At 45.2% G+C, this 18,561-nt stretch overlaps 1 protein-coding gene across 11 annotated transcripts in view; it reads left to right on the forward strand.

Annotated features, from left to right (window-relative positions):
- Positions 1-18,128, forward strand: part of LOC118667020 — a 38,850-nt gene extending 20,722 nt beyond the window's left edge. For 3 of the 11 annotated variants that reach the window (XR_004971146.1, XR_004971144.1, XM_036329602.1), the window contains one exon: positions 16,892-18,126. Coding sequence is in view for 7 of the 11 variants with exons in the window: in XM_036329602.1 (XP_036185495.1) it covers positions 16,892-17,112 (221 nt within the window). In the remaining 4 variants the exon portion in view is untranslated. Of the gene's footprint in view, positions 1-840; positions 1,239-15,492; positions 16,364-16,891 lie in introns of those variants that run through there. The other 8 variants (XM_036329550.1, XM_036329578.1, XR_004971147.1 and 5 more) reach the window with 6 other exon arrangements.
- Positions 18,129-18,561: the final 433 nt, after the last annotated feature.

The following is an 18,561-nucleotide window of genomic DNA, read 5'->3' on the forward strand; positions in this document are numbered from 1 at the left end:
AGTTGAGTGAGCCAGTCAGTCAGCAGTTGCATCCTTAAATCGCGCGTGGGTGACAAAAGTACCTACTCGAAGCATAAAGTTACCTGTATTTTTCCAACCAGCTGCAAATCCTACAGGTATTTTTGTCATCAGTTTAAGAATTGTAATTATTTTGTGTTGGTGGCTTTATTATTATAAAATGAAACATTTTTTTAGGTGCCCTGTTTGACATGGCTACAAAGAAGAAGCAAAGAAAAACGGAAGACGAAAACCGTGAATTTAAAGTTGAATGGACTGAGACTTTCGCGTTTATTCAAAACTTAAATGGTCTTCCGACCTGTCTTATTTGTCAGGAAAAATTGGCGCATAACAAGAAATCAAATTTGGAGAGACACTTTACAACTAAACACGAGTCATTTAGTACTAAATATCCTGTTGGTGATGCAAGGAAGAAAGCAGTTGAGGAACTTCAGAAGAGTCAAGAAAAATCAAGTTCTGTATTTAATTACTGGATGCAATCTTCCAACAATGTTAATATTGCAAGTTTTGTGGTTATTCAAGAGATTGCTAAGAGAGGAAAACCATGTACAGACGGCGAATACATAAAAAGTTGTTTTATAAATGCATCTGAAGAGCTATTTCGGGATTTTAAGAACAGAGCAGATATTCTTAAAAAAATTACAGAGTTACCATTGTCTGCTAAAACAGTGAAAGATAGAACAGTCCAAATGTCTTCACATATAACCAACCAGCAAGTCGAAGATCTTAAATTGGTTTCAGCTTTATCAATAGCAGTTGAGTCTTGTGACATAAATGATACAGCGCAAATTTCACTTTGTGTACGATTTATTTCATCTACAGGTCCTAAAGAAGAACTTTTAGGATTATTGCCACTCAGAGGTCAAACATGTGGAGAGGATATAGCAAATGCTGTAATTGAGTGCATTGAAAAACATCATATTCCACTCGATAAAATTGTCTCAATTTCAACAGACGGGTCGAAAAGTATGACCGGCGTAAGAAACGGGTTTGTTGCTATTTTGAAAGAAAAAATTAATCACGAGATACTTACTTACCATTGCATCATTCATCAAGAAGCGCTTTGTGTGCAGACATTTCCAGAAGAAATTTGCAAAGTTATGGAATTGGTGATTAAGATTATCAACTCCATTATAGCTAAAGCTCTTAATCATCACCAATTTAAAGAATTTTTAGTTGAAATGGAGAGTGAGTATGCAGATCTTCTACTGCATAACAAGGTACGTTGGTTATCAAGAGGAAATGTTTTAAAACATTTTGCTTCCTTATTAACAGAAATTAAAGCATTTCTCCTTGAGAAGGGTGTTCACTATCCAGAACTAACGAACGATCAGTGGATCCAAAAATTTTATTTCATGGTAGACATTACATCTCATCTAAATCAGCTTAATCGTAAACTACAGGGGAAAGGAAACACAGTTTTTTCGATGTTAGAAGAAGTTATTTCATTTGAAAACAAATTATCTCTTTTTGCTGAAGATTTTGAAAGAGAAACTTTGATTCACTTTCCAAGCCTGTTGAAACATCGCCAAGAAAATAATTCTGATATTGACATCTGCTATTTCAAAACAACACTTTTAAATATGAGGGAAGCTTTTCTGAACAGGTTTCAGGAACTCAGAAACAGCAAAGCAACGTTAGCCTTTGTTAAAAAACCTCTCACTGCTACTGTAACAGAATTAAATTTTTCTCCCTTTAATATTGACATTGGCAACTTTGAAATGCAATTGCTGGATTTAAAAAATAGAGAACTGTGGAGCTCAAAATTTGAACGTCTTTGTGCTGATATAGAAATATTGGAGAAAAACAAATGTGAACTTATTTCACAGCACAAGTGGTCTGCTTTGAAAGACCTGGAGAAGGAGGACATGTTGATTTTTAACACCTGGAATAGTATTCCTGACACATATAATCAACTGAAAAAACTAGCGTTTGCTGTTCTTTCCTTATTCGGGTCTACATATTTATGCGAACAATCATTTTCAAGCATGAACCTTATGAAGACTAAATTGAGAGGTTGTCTTATTGATGAGAACCTGGAATCGTGCCTAAAGTTAAAAACAACAACATACAAACCTGACTTACCCAAACTTTCCAAGGAGATGCAAGGCCATTGTTCACATTAGTGTTTGTCAGTCATTGTCATGATTTAATTTTATGGATATTGTAAGGTAAATTGTAAGGAATTTAATTTTATCAATAAATATTATCGTTATTAAGTATGATATCAAGTTTTATTCAACGTACCTATAGTTTAACTAAGACTTAAAACTTTAACTAAAGTTTATTTAGTTAATTTTAGGGAACGTTGTGGAGTGAAAGAAGATGTAGTGTCGAGGATTGAGAAAGGTATGTTGAGATGGTTTGGACATAGAGAGAGGATGAACGAAAGGAGATAGACGAAACAAGTACACAAGACTGGTGTGGATGGGAGAGTTGGAAGAGGTCAACCTCAGCGAACGTACCTCAATCAGATTGAGGGCGTTTTTAGCAAAGGCCAGCTTAGAAGTACCCTAATTAAGTTAATAACAATGTACCTACCTATATAGTTTAAGTTTAAAAAATTTGGCTCTCAAAAGAAATTTCAATCATTGTACTGTTAATATTTGGCTCTGTTTACTTAGTTTGCCGACCACTGGGTTATATGAATAACATCTGAGGATCTGGGCACATTTATTCATTCAACAAGTATTGGAACTGATCTAGGTGCTGGGAGTAGAGGAATGAGCGAACAGAAAAAAATCCCTGCCCTCCAGAGATTTCCTTCTCTGAGCAGCTGGGGATAACGTGCTGAGAAAGTGTGTGATGGAGCCACTAAACCCTTAGCCCAGCCAAACTCTCACCCTGATGGTGACCTCAGGCATGTGCAGACTGTCACGAAGAGACGGTGAATTTGCTTTTGCTCCCAATAGCAGAATTACGTTATCAAGATGGTAACCTTGATCGGATGGAGGTGTTCCAAGGAGCCGAAGGGCAGGCTTTTGTTCAAGTGTGTGTATTTCTGGCGAGAGAGTTCACAGCTTTCAAAAGAGTTTCAGAAGTGTCTGTAGCACCTTAAGAGTTTTAAACCACAACCCATCAGGGCCAGCTGCAAAGTCGCCAGAGCTAATCAGGTCAACACAGTTCACTCGCATGGTCACCCAAGTGTGGAGAGAAAGTGTAGCTCCTTTAGTTTGACTGTAGCTAATGACCTGGTCATTCATACGATCTCTCTAGGGAATGCTAAGCCTCCCTGGGATACAGCGGCTATTCCATCACTTGCCTTCTGAAGGTGGCTCTCAGGTTATGGAAGAGGGAGGCACCCACGCACATACTTCTGGCCTCCTGCTGGCTCTGGGACGTGCACTGGCTAGGTTCACTGGGCTCCTGACTCCCTGACTGCCACTTTCCCTGCCAGCCTCCCCAGCGCTGTCTGAAGCTGGAATAATTCGTGAACGTTCTTTCAACTGGTCCGAGTCTAGTCACTGCCTGAAGGCTTGTCCTCATCTTGGATCCTGCTGGCCATAGACACCTGAGTGGCCAGCAAGTCCTCGCTCACTCCAGCTCACCTGTCTGCTGGTCCATGCCCAGGCTCTGCTGCAGAGTCACCTACCTGCCTCAGCAGCCCAGGAGCCCTGCTCCCAGGCATGGGGGGGGGGGGGGGGGGGGGGGGGGGGGCGCGTCCTGGGCTCCTCTCCATTTCCTCTTACAAAGTAATTAAGGTGATTCACAGACTATTAATCTCCCCTCGAATTGCACTTAAGTTTCCTGCTGCTAATATGATATAGTCAAATATGAAATAAATTCCGTTTTAAAATTTAAGTCTCCAGACAATTAAAAATTCAAAAGTTAAGTCACAGAATAGTCTGTAAGTGGTATGAAATAGTATATAATTGGTATGAAAGTAAAATCTCACACTCAGAGCCCATTGAGATGGTTATATTCCCCCCACACCTGGAAGAAACTCGCGGAACTCACTTCCTGCCTAGTGCTTCAAGAGGTCTTGACACTAGCCGCAGGTCCATAGGGGAACATGGTCCTGTGCCTTAGGTGCTGCCCAGCCCTTTTGGGGTCACCGTTTCCTCATTCGGAGAATGAGAAATCTAGACTGCATGCTAATGACCACCTAGTGTACTTTACGTACTTCCTTCCTGTGTCTGACAACAGTTACTCAAGATACATAATGCTATCTTTATTTTACAGACTCCAGCGAACTTAAGTAGCTTGCTCAAGACACATCCTATATAATAGAGGGAATATGCTAATTGACCACCACGCCCTCACAAGATGGTGGCGCCCACAGCCACAAGATGGCAATGCCCAGTCCCCTCAGCCCCACCAGGGGGATCAGGTCCTCCTGCATGCCCCACTGACTGAGACTCAGGCAAGCAGAGCCGGCCGAGGCACAGGCAAGCCTCAGATGGTGGCTGCCCAGCCACCCAGGGCCAGCCTGAGGCGCTGCCGGCAGTGGCAGCAGCAGAGGTGTGATGGGGGTGTCGCCTTCTCCTGATCCCCGGGTCACCTCCTGCCCCTGAGGGCTCCCGGACTGTGAGGGGGCAGGCCGGGCTCAGGGACCTCCCCCCCACCTCCAGTGCATGAATTTTCATGCACCGGGCCTCTAGTTACTAATAAAGAATGGCTGAAGGATTCAATCCCCATCTGCATAGTGTCAAGACCACCATTCTCCCACTATCCCATGCTTGCTTTTCCTGAAAGATTCAAGAAACTCCTTCCAGGGTTTCTGCAGATGGCCGTGCAAGTTGCACCTGCCCAAGGGGTATCTGCTCAAATCAAATCCATGTTCCCCTGGCTGTCATGGCCTGAACGCTCTGGGATGCTCCCACCCAGAGAGGAAGTCTCTTCCTTACGCTCACCAAGGTGTCTACTAGGCTCATAGTGCTTTATCCCCGTCCGTGTAAAGTCCAAATGTTCATTATAAAGATTAGTTAATGACATGGATTACAGCATGATAATGATGATGATTACTTTTCATATGTCCCTTAGAAGTATCATATCATTGATAGATTATCACTCCCCATTTTCCTTTTAGTTGTGCTTGTTAAAGTAGGAGTAGGGCTTCGTAAGAAACCTATGTTATCATGACCCACATGAAATTATTGCCGAATAAATTAGAGTTTATGCTCTCCCTTGCTCAACTGCAAGGCACCAGTGAGCCAAAAGGTCACATGCCAGGCTTTGTGCTGAATTCTCCACACGAATCCTCTCATTTCATCCTCACAAAAACCTAAGTAGTTACTCTGATCACTAGCTATTGAGTTAAAGAATTAGAAACCTAGTTTTCTCCCTTGTAAAATAACCAGCTTGAATAAGATGATCTCTGATTTTGCTTTTCACTCTAAAATGTTTCTTAATCTTATTTTAAAAATTGATTTTAGAGAGAAAAAGGGGGGAAGAGGGGGGAGAGGGAGAGAGAGAGCTTGCCTTGAGGGCTTCCATCCAATTCCAAAGGCGGGGACACTAGGGTACGTCTCAGGGGAGGATCTCAATAGAATGTTCATCATTTTCTCAGGTGTGTCCTTTCAAGGTCATGGTCTGGGGGTCATTAGTCAGTGCACCTGGCTCTGAGGTCAGCCACTAGGACAGTGATGGCGAACCTATGACACGCATGTCAGAGGTGACACATGAACTCATTTTTTTGGTTGATTTTTCTTTGTTAAATGGCATTTAAATATATAAAATAAATAACAAAAATATAAATCTTTGTTTTACTATGGTTGCAAATATCAAAAAATTTCTATATGTGACACGGCACCAGAGTTAAGTTAGGGTTTTTTAAAATGCTGACACGCCGAGCTCAAAAGGTTCGCCATCACTGCACTAGGACCTAGATGTACTCAGAGAACAGACCTTGTGAAGACCCAGGCCGTCTGCAAGCCAAGGAGGCAGGCCTCGGAAGAAACCAGCCCTGCTAACACTTGGTACTCAGACTTCCAAGCAGTGAGACATAAATTTCTGATGTTTAGAAACTAGGATTCTGAGGTTGAATGACTTTTTAAAAACTGAAGCGGTGTGATCACTTTTCACCACTAGGGGGAAGCAGTCCACTGGCTCTCATTGCATTGTGTCCTGGGCTGTGACCATTGGCTGGACAGGAGACCTTGAATGGTTCTTCCAACTCAGATTCAGTCTGATTCTAATATGCAATTCCAAATTTCAATCAAATAGGAAAAGCCCTTTTACATTTTAAATAAAATTCCTGGCTAATTATTATGGATGTCATTTCTCAGGGGGGTATTGCAGGACCCCAGAAGATAGAAACTGCTAGAATGTTAGAGGTCTTCTATCTTCCAGTCACCTGTAAAGTCACAGCCACAAAAGGTTTTCTTTTTAGTCCTCTAGGGGCACAACAATAAAATGCTTGGTTAACTGATAACTTATCCTATCTAATAAAAGAGAAACATGGTGATTAGCCGTACCTCCGCTACCCTTCCCATTGGCTAATCAGGGCGATATGCAAATTAACTGCCAGCCAAGATGGCGGCCAGCAGCCAGGCAGCTTGAAGCGAACATGAGGCTTGCTTGCTTCAGTGACGGAGGACTCCAACGTTCCCCGCCTGCCACTGCCGGCCTCTGAGCTTGCAGTTTGAAACATTGTTACAAATATAGAAGCTAAACAAAACCCCAGAAACCTGCTTTCAGCCAGCCGGGATCTCAGAGCTGGAGTTGAAACAGTGTTTCGATAATAGAACCCAAACAAACCAGATACCTGCTTTCAGCAGCCGAGGCCTAAGAGCTGGAGCCAAGCCTCAGAGCTAAAGCTGGCCCAGAATAAAAAGAAAAAAAGGAGCGATTGGGAGCTTCAGTCACCCGCCAGCCTGAAAACAGCCCTCAGCCCCTCACCCAGACTGGCCAGGCACCCCAGTGGGGACCCTCACCCTGAAGGGGGTGTGACCAGCTGCAAACAGCCATCATCCCCTCATTCAGGCTGGCCAGACACCCGAGTGGGGACCCCCACCCTGATCCAGGGCACCCTTTAGGGCAAACCAGCCGGCCCCCACCCGTGCCCCAGGCCTCTGTCCTATATAGTAAAAGGATAATATGCCTCTCAGCACCGGGATCAGCAGAGCCGCGAGGCCTCCCGGCACTGGGATCAGCATGATGGGGCAGCGCCCAAACCCCCTGATCGCCCTGCGGCTCTGTGTGTGACAGGGGGCGGGGCCACAACCTCCCTATCTGCCCTGCTCTGTTCGTGACAGGGGAAGGTGCCCCAACCCCCTGATCAGCCCTGCTCTGTGACTGATAGGGGGGAGCTCCCCAACCCCCTGATCGCCCTGCGGCTCTGTGTGTGACAGGGTGTGGCGCCCCAATCCTCTGATCGGCCCTGCTCTGTGTGTGACAGGGTGCGGCACCCCAACCCCCTGATTGGCCCTGCTTTGTGGGTGATAAAGGGCAGCACCCCACCCCCACCCCCCGCCCCCTTACAGGCCCTGCTCTGTGTGTGACGGGGTAGAGCCATAACCTCCCCATCGGCCCTGCCCTGAGTGTGACAGGGGGCGGTGCCCCAACTCCCCTATCAGCCCTACTCTGTGAGTGACACGGGGGAGCTCCTCAACCCCCTGATCGGCCCTGCTCTGTGCGTTACGGGGGGAGCTCCCCAATCCCCTGATTGACCCTGCTCTGTGTGTGACAGGGTACGGAGCCCCAACCCCCCTGATGGGCCCTGCTCTGTGAGTGACGGGGGGGCAGCTCCCCAACCCCCTGATGGGCCCTGCTCTGTGAGTGACAGGGGGCGGCGCCCCAACCCCCTGATTGGCCCTGCTCTGTGCGTGACGGGGTGGCGCCGCAACCTTCCCATCGACCCTGCCTTGACTGTGACAGGGGGCGGTGCCCCAACCCCCCAATCAGCCCTACCCTGAGCGTGGCTGCGGGTGGCATCGCAACCTCCCCATCTGCCCTGCTCTGTGCATGACGGGGCAGCGCCCCAACTCCCCAATTGGCCTTGCTCTGAGCCCGACCAGGGGCTGCACCTAGGGATTGAACCTGCCCTCTGTCACCCAGGAGCAGGCCTAAGCCAGCAGGTCGTTATCTCCCGAGGGGTCCCAGACTGCGAGAGGGCACAGGCCAGGCTGAGGGACCCTCCCTCCCCCCTGAGTGCGCAAATTTTTGTGCACCGAGCCTCTAGTCAAATATAAAAAGAAAGGGGACAACCCTGACGGGATCAATTTTTTTTTTTTTAATCTGGAAAGGTTCACTCTTTAAAAGTTATAATAATACAAACCAAGAAAATTTGGAAAACACAAAACTATGAGAAAGCAAATAAATATTAACCCAATATGGATATTTTAATTTATTTTCTTAAATGATTGATACCTTAAATCTTTTCTGGAATAATGAAGCAGATGGATGGATGATTACACAGGAAACATCTCAATAGTTTCTAAACCTGAGCTTTAAAAAACTAAATAAGAATCTACTGGGGACAGGGAGGAGAGAGGATAATAGATTCGTGTGTGTGTGTGTGTGTGTGTGTGTGTGTGTGTGTGTGTGTGTATGTTTTTTCTCTGAGTTCTCTAGTTGAAAGTTTAGATGTGGCATTTGGAAACTACTGATGTACTCGAGTTTGTGGGTGGTGCCACAGAAAATATTCAGGGCCAGCAAGGTTAAGTTTCACTAACCCAAATTTCCGAGGCCAAATTGCAGTTAAAGTAGTTTTTTAAAAAAGAAATGGTTTTGCAATAGGAAAAATTATAGAAGGCATGTATTTCACACATTGACACCTAATGATACTTCCTTTTTTTTTCTTTAAAAAAATATATTTTTATTGATTTCAGAGAGGAAGGGAGATGGAGAGATAGAAACATCAATGATGAGAGAGAATCATTGATCAGCTGCCTCTTGCACGCCCCTCACTGGGGATCGAGCCCGCAAGCTGGGCATGTGCCCTTGACCGGAATCAAACCTGGGACCTTTCAATCCTCAGGTCAATGCTCTATCCTCTGAGCCAAACTGGCTAGGGCGATACTTCCTTTTTTAAGTCAGCAATATTTATTAGAGGAAGGCGTTTATCTGAAACCTCCACTACTCAGAACAGTTTGCCGCTGGAGGTATAAAGAGAACAAACTGCTGAACAAGGGAGTAAGCGCTATCACTCACTCATGACCTTCATTCACATTACAAGGAAGATTATTCCCCAAGAAGATCAAGGTCAGGGGATTATTGAAGGAGGGTCCCAGACCTGATAGTGGTGAGAATAAGAGAAGACGATTCATCTTTACTCTTAGCTCATGGAGGCCGGAGAATGCAAGGAAACACTTTAAAAGGCATGTGGGCACACCTTCAAGTATAAAGACCTTTAGATTCGGTTCTTGTAAGTAAGCAGGACTAGATTCCCTTAAGGCTGGATGACAGGGGAGCTGGGAGGGGGAGGCCAGTCACCCCAGGTGAGACTCTTGCCAAAAAAGGATATTAAGACCAGAAGTATCATCTGGCCAATTTGGTTCAGTGGTTGAGCATCGACCCATGAACCAAGAAGTCATTGGTTCAATTCCTGGTCAGGACACATGCCCGGTTTTCAGGCCAATCCCCAATAGGGGACGTGCAGGAGTCAGCCAGTCAGTGGTGTTTCTCTCTCATCAATGTTTCTACCTCTCTATCCCTCTCCCTTTCTCTCTCTCTAAAAATCAATGAAAAAAATTTAAAAAAGACCTGAGGAACAGAAAGTTCAAGTGGGCTTGAAAGCTAAGACAAGAACTACCTGGTTAGAAAGACTCATAGTTGAGACCTGAGTCAGGTAGAGACGGGAGACAGGTATGGAAGGGAGAGGACTGTTATGATTCACTGGCAGCCAACATGGCACTCACATCAGGAGCTGCTGAGAGCAAAGTCCACCTGCCTGGGCCAGCAGCCTGACTCAGAGGTACCCAGGGACCATGGAGCCTCAGAAAATCCCCTCTGGAGGTCAGAAATGAGAAGGTGCTTAAGTGAGACTGCTGCTCACTGGTTCACGGGCCAGCAGCATCAGCATCTCTCTCTCCATCTCCCTTCCTCTCTGAAATCAATAAAAATATATTTTTTTTAAAGAAAAAAAAAGGAAGTATCATTAGGTGTCAATGTGTGAAATACATGCCTTCTATAATTTTTCCTATTGCAAAACCATTTCTTTTTTAAAAAACTACTTTAACTGCAATTTGGCCTCGGAAATTTGGGTTAGTGAAACTTAACCTTGCTGGCCCTGAATATTTTCTGTGGCACCACCCACAAACTCGAGTACATCTCTAATCACCAGAGAGCTGGTTAGAAAGGCAGAATCTCAGGCCCTACTCCAGAGCCATTGAATCAGAAAGTGCACTTTTACAGGACCCTGGGGCCATTCTAAAACTCGAGGTTAGGAGTTCTAGACCACCCAACCTTAGTGGTGAGTCAATGGCACCAAGAGTGGCCACTGCAGACGCATTCATTCATTAACTTAGGAAGACGTCCGACCTGAGGGGTCCTGATGCAAATGCAGAATTAGCAGAATCAATAGGTTAATGACGACACTCCGTGCAGATTAGAAGAGTACGGGGATCTTAGACTGCTCAGGGTACAGAAGTGTAGCATTACATTTATATTCACTGGTAGAATTGATAAAAATGAAACAAATCTATTTCTTGTGTATTTCACTTGTCAAAGGCAAGTCAAAATATTGCCTTAACTCTAGGAAACTCACGACTACAGGTGTTGCGTGCTCACGATGCTTCAGGCATTCTTTCTCGCACTTCACAAATCTCCTCGTCCTCGAATTCAGTCCCTACATAGATTCAACTGGCCTCCACTTCCACAAACTGCATTCCGCTGCAATTGTTGGGCATTGGTTTTCTAACTCTGGAACTAGATTCTGTGGGACTCAGAAACACATTTCTACAGTTCTCACATTTCAGAATCAGCCGGTTAGCTTTTGAAAAATACAAACTTTCAACTCACCCTCTTCGAGATTCTGAGTCAAAGAGTCGGGGGTGAAACCTGGAGCGCCCGTCTCTAGAAGCACCCCAGGGAAATCTTACACACATGGGCCACAACTGCGCCCTGAGACACATGGGTCTAGTGACTAATGATCGCTTCCTACCCAGAGGCCTCCACTTCCCCGGATGTGAGGGGGCGTTAACTAGAGCAGCCCCAGAGATGCGCTGGCTTTACAAGCGCCTCTGTTACACCAGTGATGCCAATGAAATCGGGTTGAAACAGGGCAGAACTTGGACTGACTCACCTGGTGATGCTTCACTGGCAGGATGGGGTGCCTGGAACTTGAGCCTCTGCCACCTGGAGAGAACAGTGACTTAGGTGAAGCCTAAGAGGTTAGGGATTTTGTATTCTCCAGCAATTCTCTCAGAAAACTGTCCCAATATAACCCCGCTAGAAGCAGCAGATTGCACAATGATAATTTTTTTTTTATTTTTTAAATATATTTCTATTGATTTCAGAGAGGAAGGGAGAGGGAGAGAATTAGAAACATCCATGATGAGAGAATCATCTATCGGCTGCCTCTTGCACACCCCACACTGGGAATCGAGACCGCAACTAGGGCATATGCCCTGACCAGGAATCGAACAGTGACCTCCTGGTTCATTAGGTTGAGGCTCAACCACTGAGGCATACCTGCGTGATGCTTTGATTTTTATGTAAGGGGATTAGAAAGGTGTCGATATTTTTGGGTGAAGGAGAGTACAGCCATGATCCTTGCAGGTCAGTTAGGCAAGAATGCCTCCCAGTTACTATGGGAGGGTAGGTCCTATTTAATGGGGAGGCACCTCACACTCACACGCATGGTCTCTGCACTAGGAAATGCGATGGCAGGTACATCTGCGACAGTCACTCTGATGAGGAAAGTATCTAATTTCTCTGCATCAAGCATTCACCTTTGAAAATGCAGGGGGCACAGAAGAATTACTAGCCTTGGTTGGACCCTGTCGATGTATAAACACTCTCCCCAAAGTGGTTATCTCTACTGATCAATTTAATTCTCACAACAGCCCTTAGCGGTGGGTACACAGAGGAAGGAGGCAGGGAAGCATTGAATAATGTGCCCAAAGTCACAGGGTCAGGTGGCTCTGAGGGGAGCAGTCTGGCGCTCGAACCCAGTTTACTACGACAGTGTCTGTCTGCAATACATTTATGGCATTTATTTGTTCTGGATTCAAACCCTTTGCTGATTCCACGGACTGCAAATATCTTCTCCCAGGCTCTAGTTTGCTCTTTTATTCTTGATGTCTTTTTCTTGAACAAAAGTTCTCCATTGCAATGGAATTGGATTTATCTATCTTTTTTTTTATCTTGTGGTAGTTTTTGGTTCCCTATTTAAGACAGCTTGACCTACCTCAGGTTCACCAAAATCATCTACTGTGTTATCTCCTACACCAGTGATGGCGAACCTTTTGAGCTCAGCATGTCAGCATTTTGAAAAACCCTAACTTTACTCTGGTGCTGTGTCACATATAGAAGTTTTTTGATATTTGCAACCATAGTAAAACAAAAACTTATATTTTTGGTATTTATTTTATATATTTAAATGCCATTTAGCAAAGAAAAATCCACCAAAAAAAATGAGTTCGCGTGTCACCTCTGACATGCGTGTCATAGGTTCGCCATCACTGTCCTACACACTGACTTGGAAATGAGTTTTGTGTTTGATGTGAGGTAAGGGTTGAAACTCCCTTTCCCCCTCATGGATATCCAGCACAACCAGCTTCATTTATTAAAAAAGAGTGCAATAACACAGCTCCGCAATACTACCTTTAAAATAAATCCAATGTTCAGATAAGAATGCTAACTCACTTTTCAATATCAGTTTGGCATTAACTAGTGCACAAAATAAATGATATTGGAATACGTTTTCAATTTCAGGAGATTTTACTAAATATCTGATCACGATACTCTAATCCCACATGTATTTAAATTTAGATGTATGCCTCCACTGGTGAAACTCCATGAAGGTTTAATGCACCTCTATCCTATCCCAGAGCTTTCCAATGTTGTGTGAGGAGAAAATTGTTCTCTCGGGGCGGTGGGTGGAGGGTAAGGGAGAGGTTAGAAATGAATGCAGAGAGGAAACATATGAATCCTTCACCACATAAACTCATTTGTTCAGGCCAAAGAAAATCACCAGTTTCTCTCCCTCCCCCCACCCCCCACCCTGGATTTTTCTGGACTTGTAATGTGCTAACACCTAGGGAGCTGCATTAAGAAGCATTTCCCATATTCATCGGACCACAAAGTCTTTTGATCTCAGATCACAGGGCCTCCATTCTGTTTAATGAGGAGTAGAGAAGCCATTCTGTTCCTGCCCCAAACCTGTAAAGTCACCTGCGTCTGACCTCATTCCTTCCCTCCTCCTCTGTTCCTGGGGCTCACCCTCCAGTCTAGGATTGTTGTTGTACACTGGGGAGAGCTTGTACTACATGGTGGCTGAAGCAAGGGAGAGAGGCAGAGAATTCCCATGCTGTTAGAGGTGGAAGCAAGATGACTTGGTGATGGGCTGCGTTGAAGAGTGAGGGAAAGTGAAGATTTAAAGGTGACGCCTAGCCCTAACCGGTTTGGCTCAGAGGATAGAGCGTCAGCCTGTGGACTGAAAGGTCCCAGGTTCGATTCCAGCCAAGGGCATGTACCTTGGTTGCGGGCACATCCCCATAGGAGGTGTGCAAGAGGCAGCTGATCGATGTTTCTCTCTCATCTATGTTTCTAACTCTCTATCCCCTCTCCCTTCCTCTCTGTAAAAAATCAATAAAATATATTTTTAAAAAAATAAAAATAAAGGTGACGCTTAAATATCTAGCTTGAGCAACAAAGTGAATGTCCTGCTTTAAAAAAAAATTTTATGTTTGTTTGTTTTAATATATTTTTGTTGATTTCAGAGAGGAAGAGAGAGGGGAGAGAGAGATCAAAACATCAATGATGAGAGAGAATCGTTTACCAGTTGCCTCCTGCACAACCCCTATTGTGGACTGAACCCACAACCTGGGCATGTGCCCTTGACCAGAAACAAACCTGGGACTCTTCAGTCCATAGGCCGACACTCTATCCACTGAGCCAAACCAGCGAGGGCTGTTTGTTTTTTTTAAAATTGATTTTAGAGAGAGAGAGAGAGAAAAAAAAAACATTGATGTGAGAGAGAAACATTGATCAGTTGCCTCCTGCATGCACCATGACCAGGTAAACAGACACCTGGGTATGTGCCCTGACTGGGAATTGAACCTGCAACCCTTTGGTGTATGGAGGACACCCCAACCAACTGAGCCATATTGTCCAGGGCAGATGTCTTGCTTTTAACTGAGATGGAGGACACAGAAGCAGAAACAGCCCTGGTGGGGATTAAGGAAAGAGGCAGCAGAGCAAAACGGTCCCACTGTACACGAGTTGAGTTTGAAGGACTTTGAAACATCCAAGTGGAAATGGGCACTAGGCAGCTGGATGTATGGGTCTGGAGCTTGGGTGAGTCATCCTGGCTAATGATACCAGTTTTGCAAGCAAAAGCGTATAGCTGGAATGTAATTAGGGGGATGATAAGATTGGCAAGTAGGGTATTTATGCTTGGATGATATGAGCACCACATACCTAATCTTGACGAAGCCCTATCAGACAGAGGAAAAGAGACTGGAAAGGTGTGGCCTCAGAGGTAGGAGATAAAGATACTTGTTAGAGGACAAGAGTGGTCAACAAGCTAAAATGCTGTTGAAAGGCCAGTGAGCAAGAATAAGGACTGAGGAGAGTCCAGTGGATTCTGCAAAGTGGAGATTACTTACCTTGACAAGAGCAATTTCAAAGGTCATTTCCATCTTCACCAAATCTTGTAAAAATGGAGGTTACTCATGTCACTCCTCTGCTTTTCTGATTTACAGTATCTGAGAAGGGATCTGGTCTCTTCACTTCCAACCAGTCATTTCCTGTCCTACAATTCTCTGCTCCTTTCACACTTGCCTCCTTGTTGTGTCTTTAAAAAGCCAGGAAGGCTCCTGCCACAGGGCCTGTGCGCTTGCTGTTTGCTCTGCCAGAAGTGATGCTCCCCAGATTTCTGTCAAACTCACCCCTTTGCTTCCTTCAGGTCTTTGCTCAAATGTTACCTTTCATTGAGGCCTTACTTGACACTCCATTTAAATCACTTTTGTTTCCACTCAAGCCCTTTCCATAGTTCCTACTTTATTTTTCTTCACAGCACTCATCACCATTGACATGCTATCTATTTAATTGACTGACTTTACTGTCAGTCATCCCATCCTCCTTCAAAAGTAAGTTATATGAGGGAAGAGATTCTGTCCACTTGTGTGTCCCCAGAACCTAGAACAATGCCTATAACATAATGGGCACCTACAAATATTTGATGAGTAAATTCACTAAAATTTTCAGCTGATGAAACTGGTTTATCCTGATATCCCCGAGGGACCTTTCAGGAAAGGTTGGTGGACTGAGGGCTGCTCATTTCTTTTGAGCAAAATGAAGAAGAGCTGCCCCCATTTTCTTCCATGATCTTGGTTCAAACTCCTCTTCCTCTTCCTGTGTCACCAGGACCTGCCCATCCAAGGTCTTCGAAGTCACACATTGTGTCTCTGCACCTTCTCCTTTCCTTTCTTGCTGTTACTACCCCGTTTCAGATTCATGAATGGAATAATGATGCAGGAAAAGGTAAATATGGAGAACATAAGCTAGAGAAAATGCTTCAAATAAGTTTGGCTGTAAAGAAGCAGAGAGAGGCGGTTCCTGGTGGGGACTGTGGGTGCCAGGGAAGCTGAGATGTTTTTGTTTGTTTGCTATTTTTCCTTTTTTTCTTAGCTTTTTACTTTACAAAAAGTATTGCTTCACAGAAAATTGGAAAGAGAGTACAGCGAGGTTCTGTTTGCTCGTCACTTGGTTTTCCTACAAATACATAACCACAGCACAATATCAAAACCAGGAGATCGACGGTGGTGTAACCTGCCTGTATAATTCCTTGCTACTCTGTGACATGGGCAGAGGAGCAGTTTGCTCATCAGATCAGTCATGGGAAGGACTAGGGCATTGTTTCTGGAAGCTCTTTTCTTCGGCCCTCATGCCTCCCTTTTATTACACCCTTCTGCTGAATCAGCCACAGTTGGCTTTGCTGCCAACAGCAGCCTCTGTTAGCCTTTCAAAATCTTCCTTAATCCAGCATCACTGTCTTTTATGACCACCTTTTATTCCAGGCCTAACCCCTTCACCCCAAGCCAAGCCAACACCTTCGCATACCCCTCCATATCCTCATGTCCTCCTTAATCATCTGCATTCTTTTCATGCTACTGGCTCACTTCACGCTTTTTAATATTTTGCATTTATTATCTGAAGGACACAAGTGGGACCTATCCTGTTCTTTAATTGTCAGTGTCACATCTGTTAGACCTTGATCATGCATTCATTCAAACATTTTATGAACACCGTGTTTGTGTGTGTGTGTGTGTGTGTGTGTGTGTGTGTGTGCCAGCCACAGTCTAGATCAGGGGTGGGCAAACTTTTTGACTCGAGGGCCACAATGGGTTCTTAAACTGGACCGGAGGGCCGGAACAAAAGCATGGATGGAGTGTTTGTGTGAACTAATATAAATTCAAAGTAAACATCATTACATAAAAGGGTACGGTCCTTTTTTTTTTTAGTTTTATTCATTTCAAACGGCTGTAGTTTGCTCACGGCTGGTCTAGATTCTAGATTTAGAGATAAAAGTCAGGGCTCCCAAGAGGCCTCAGGGTAACAAACAACGGTCACACAGGTGATTAGCACTTTGAGACAGGCTGCTCTGGGGGCAAAGGAAGGGCACATGACCCAGATGTGGAATATCAGTGAAGGTTTCCTGGAGGACATGTGATAGATCTTGGTCAAGCAGTGAAGGGGGCAGAAAGAACTGGAGCATACACCCAGGTAACTGTATGAACACTGTCGATTTTTATCTCTTTACTAGAGGCCCGCTACACAGATTCCTGCACCGTTGGGATCCCTCGGCATAGCCTGTGGGGATCGGGCCGAAAACCACAGTCCAACACCGCCTGCTGCTCCTGCTCATCCCAGCCCAGCTGTGCCTGCCATGGCCACTGTTCGGTAGGCTCGCTGCTGCTCCACTGCGGTCTCCAAGCTGTGGCGGCCAGCTGTGAGCCCTGCGTCTGGCATGTGTTGGTCAGCTGAGTGGTGCTATTGCTGTGGGAGCGCGCTGCCCCTGGTGGTCAGTGCGCATCATAGAGACTGGTCGACTGGTTGTTCGGTCGCTTAGGCTTTTATATATAGAGGTAGTCATCCTGTATCATGTCTCTACTAGATCATAAAGTCTTTGAGGCCAGGGACACAAATTCTGTTGTATCCCACAGTTTCCAACAGAAAAATACAGTAAATACTTTGTACTTAGAGTTTGATGGATGACTAACTTTTACATCCCAACGTGTTCAATATAATTCTGTTCAGTAAGGACAAAAGTTTTTTGGACGCTGTGGAATTTCTTTCTCCCATATCCCATTAGGCACATGAAAATGCACATGCTGTGGTCCTTGAAGCAAATGAGGGTATGCCAGGAAGCAAGTTATTCCTTGTGGGAGCAGCAGACAAGTAAAATGAAGGGAACACACTCAGTTGAGTGGAGATAGTGACAACTCTGCACCATGGTCGCCTCTGAAGTTGACAGACAAGGTTGGGAGACAGGTTTTAGCCCTTAATTTTTGGTTGTGGAAACTGCAGCTTGATCTCATTGAAACTAGAGTTCTAAAGTGATTACAAAGATTTCTCTCTGTTTAAAGAGAACATAGGGGACTTCTGGAGAGTTTGCTGAGTTTATGATGCAACTCTTCTTTAACTATCTGAAGGAGGTGGAAGCCAAAGAGGACTGTCATTCCTGACTCTCAGGAAAGGACAATCACATCTCTCCGGGGCCAGCCCTCTTCTAGACAGTCTCTCCTTTCTGAGACTCAGACCAAGGCAGAGACTGCGCACTTGGGTTCTGTACCCGCCTACCCGCCCGCCCTGAGCTAGAGCCAAAGACCCAGTTAAAACTAGGATCAGGTGTAACATGTAGGACGGCCTTCGGATGCCTCCTTGAGCTTCTCATGTTCTCTGAATTGCATTCAGCCGTGTACATTTTTACCACACAATATTTTAAACACCGTTAAAAAAAATAAAATGTATTAAAACATTGAGCACTATTCACAAAGCTCCTGTCTTCAAAACAGTACTTGGGGTAACTGCCCTACAAAGTTACACCTTTGGACCAGATGTAAGTTCAAAAAAACTGAAGAAAACAAAAGGGCAGGAACTAAAAAAACAACTCTGTAGGAGCCTCATTCCTACAATAAGACCTCTACTGTACAGCCACGTGCATTTCCTATTTCCCGGTGTTCCCCAGAGCCCCCCTTCCATCCCGGCGCCTCCTTGCCTGAGAGCCGAGACCCCGCCCCCGCTAGGGCGCTGGGAGGAGAGCCCCGCCTTTCCGAGCCCCACGGCACGTGCACGCGCACGATGGCAACCTGATCCCAGCCACGGCCTCGCGCCCATCTCCCCGGACCACCCAGGCTTTCGGGGCAGAACCGCTCGCCCCGCCCCCATGTACCCGCTCCTCCCCTAAGGCGCGCCCCCCCCGCCCGAATTAGA

The sequence above is a fragment of the Myotis myotis genome, unplaced genomic scaffold, assembly GCF_014108235.1.
Source record: "Myotis myotis isolate mMyoMyo1 unplaced genomic scaffold, mMyoMyo1.p scaffold_m19_p_1, whole genome shotgun sequence".
NCBI lineage: Eukaryota > Metazoa > Chordata > Mammalia > Chiroptera > Vespertilionidae > Myotis > Myotis myotis.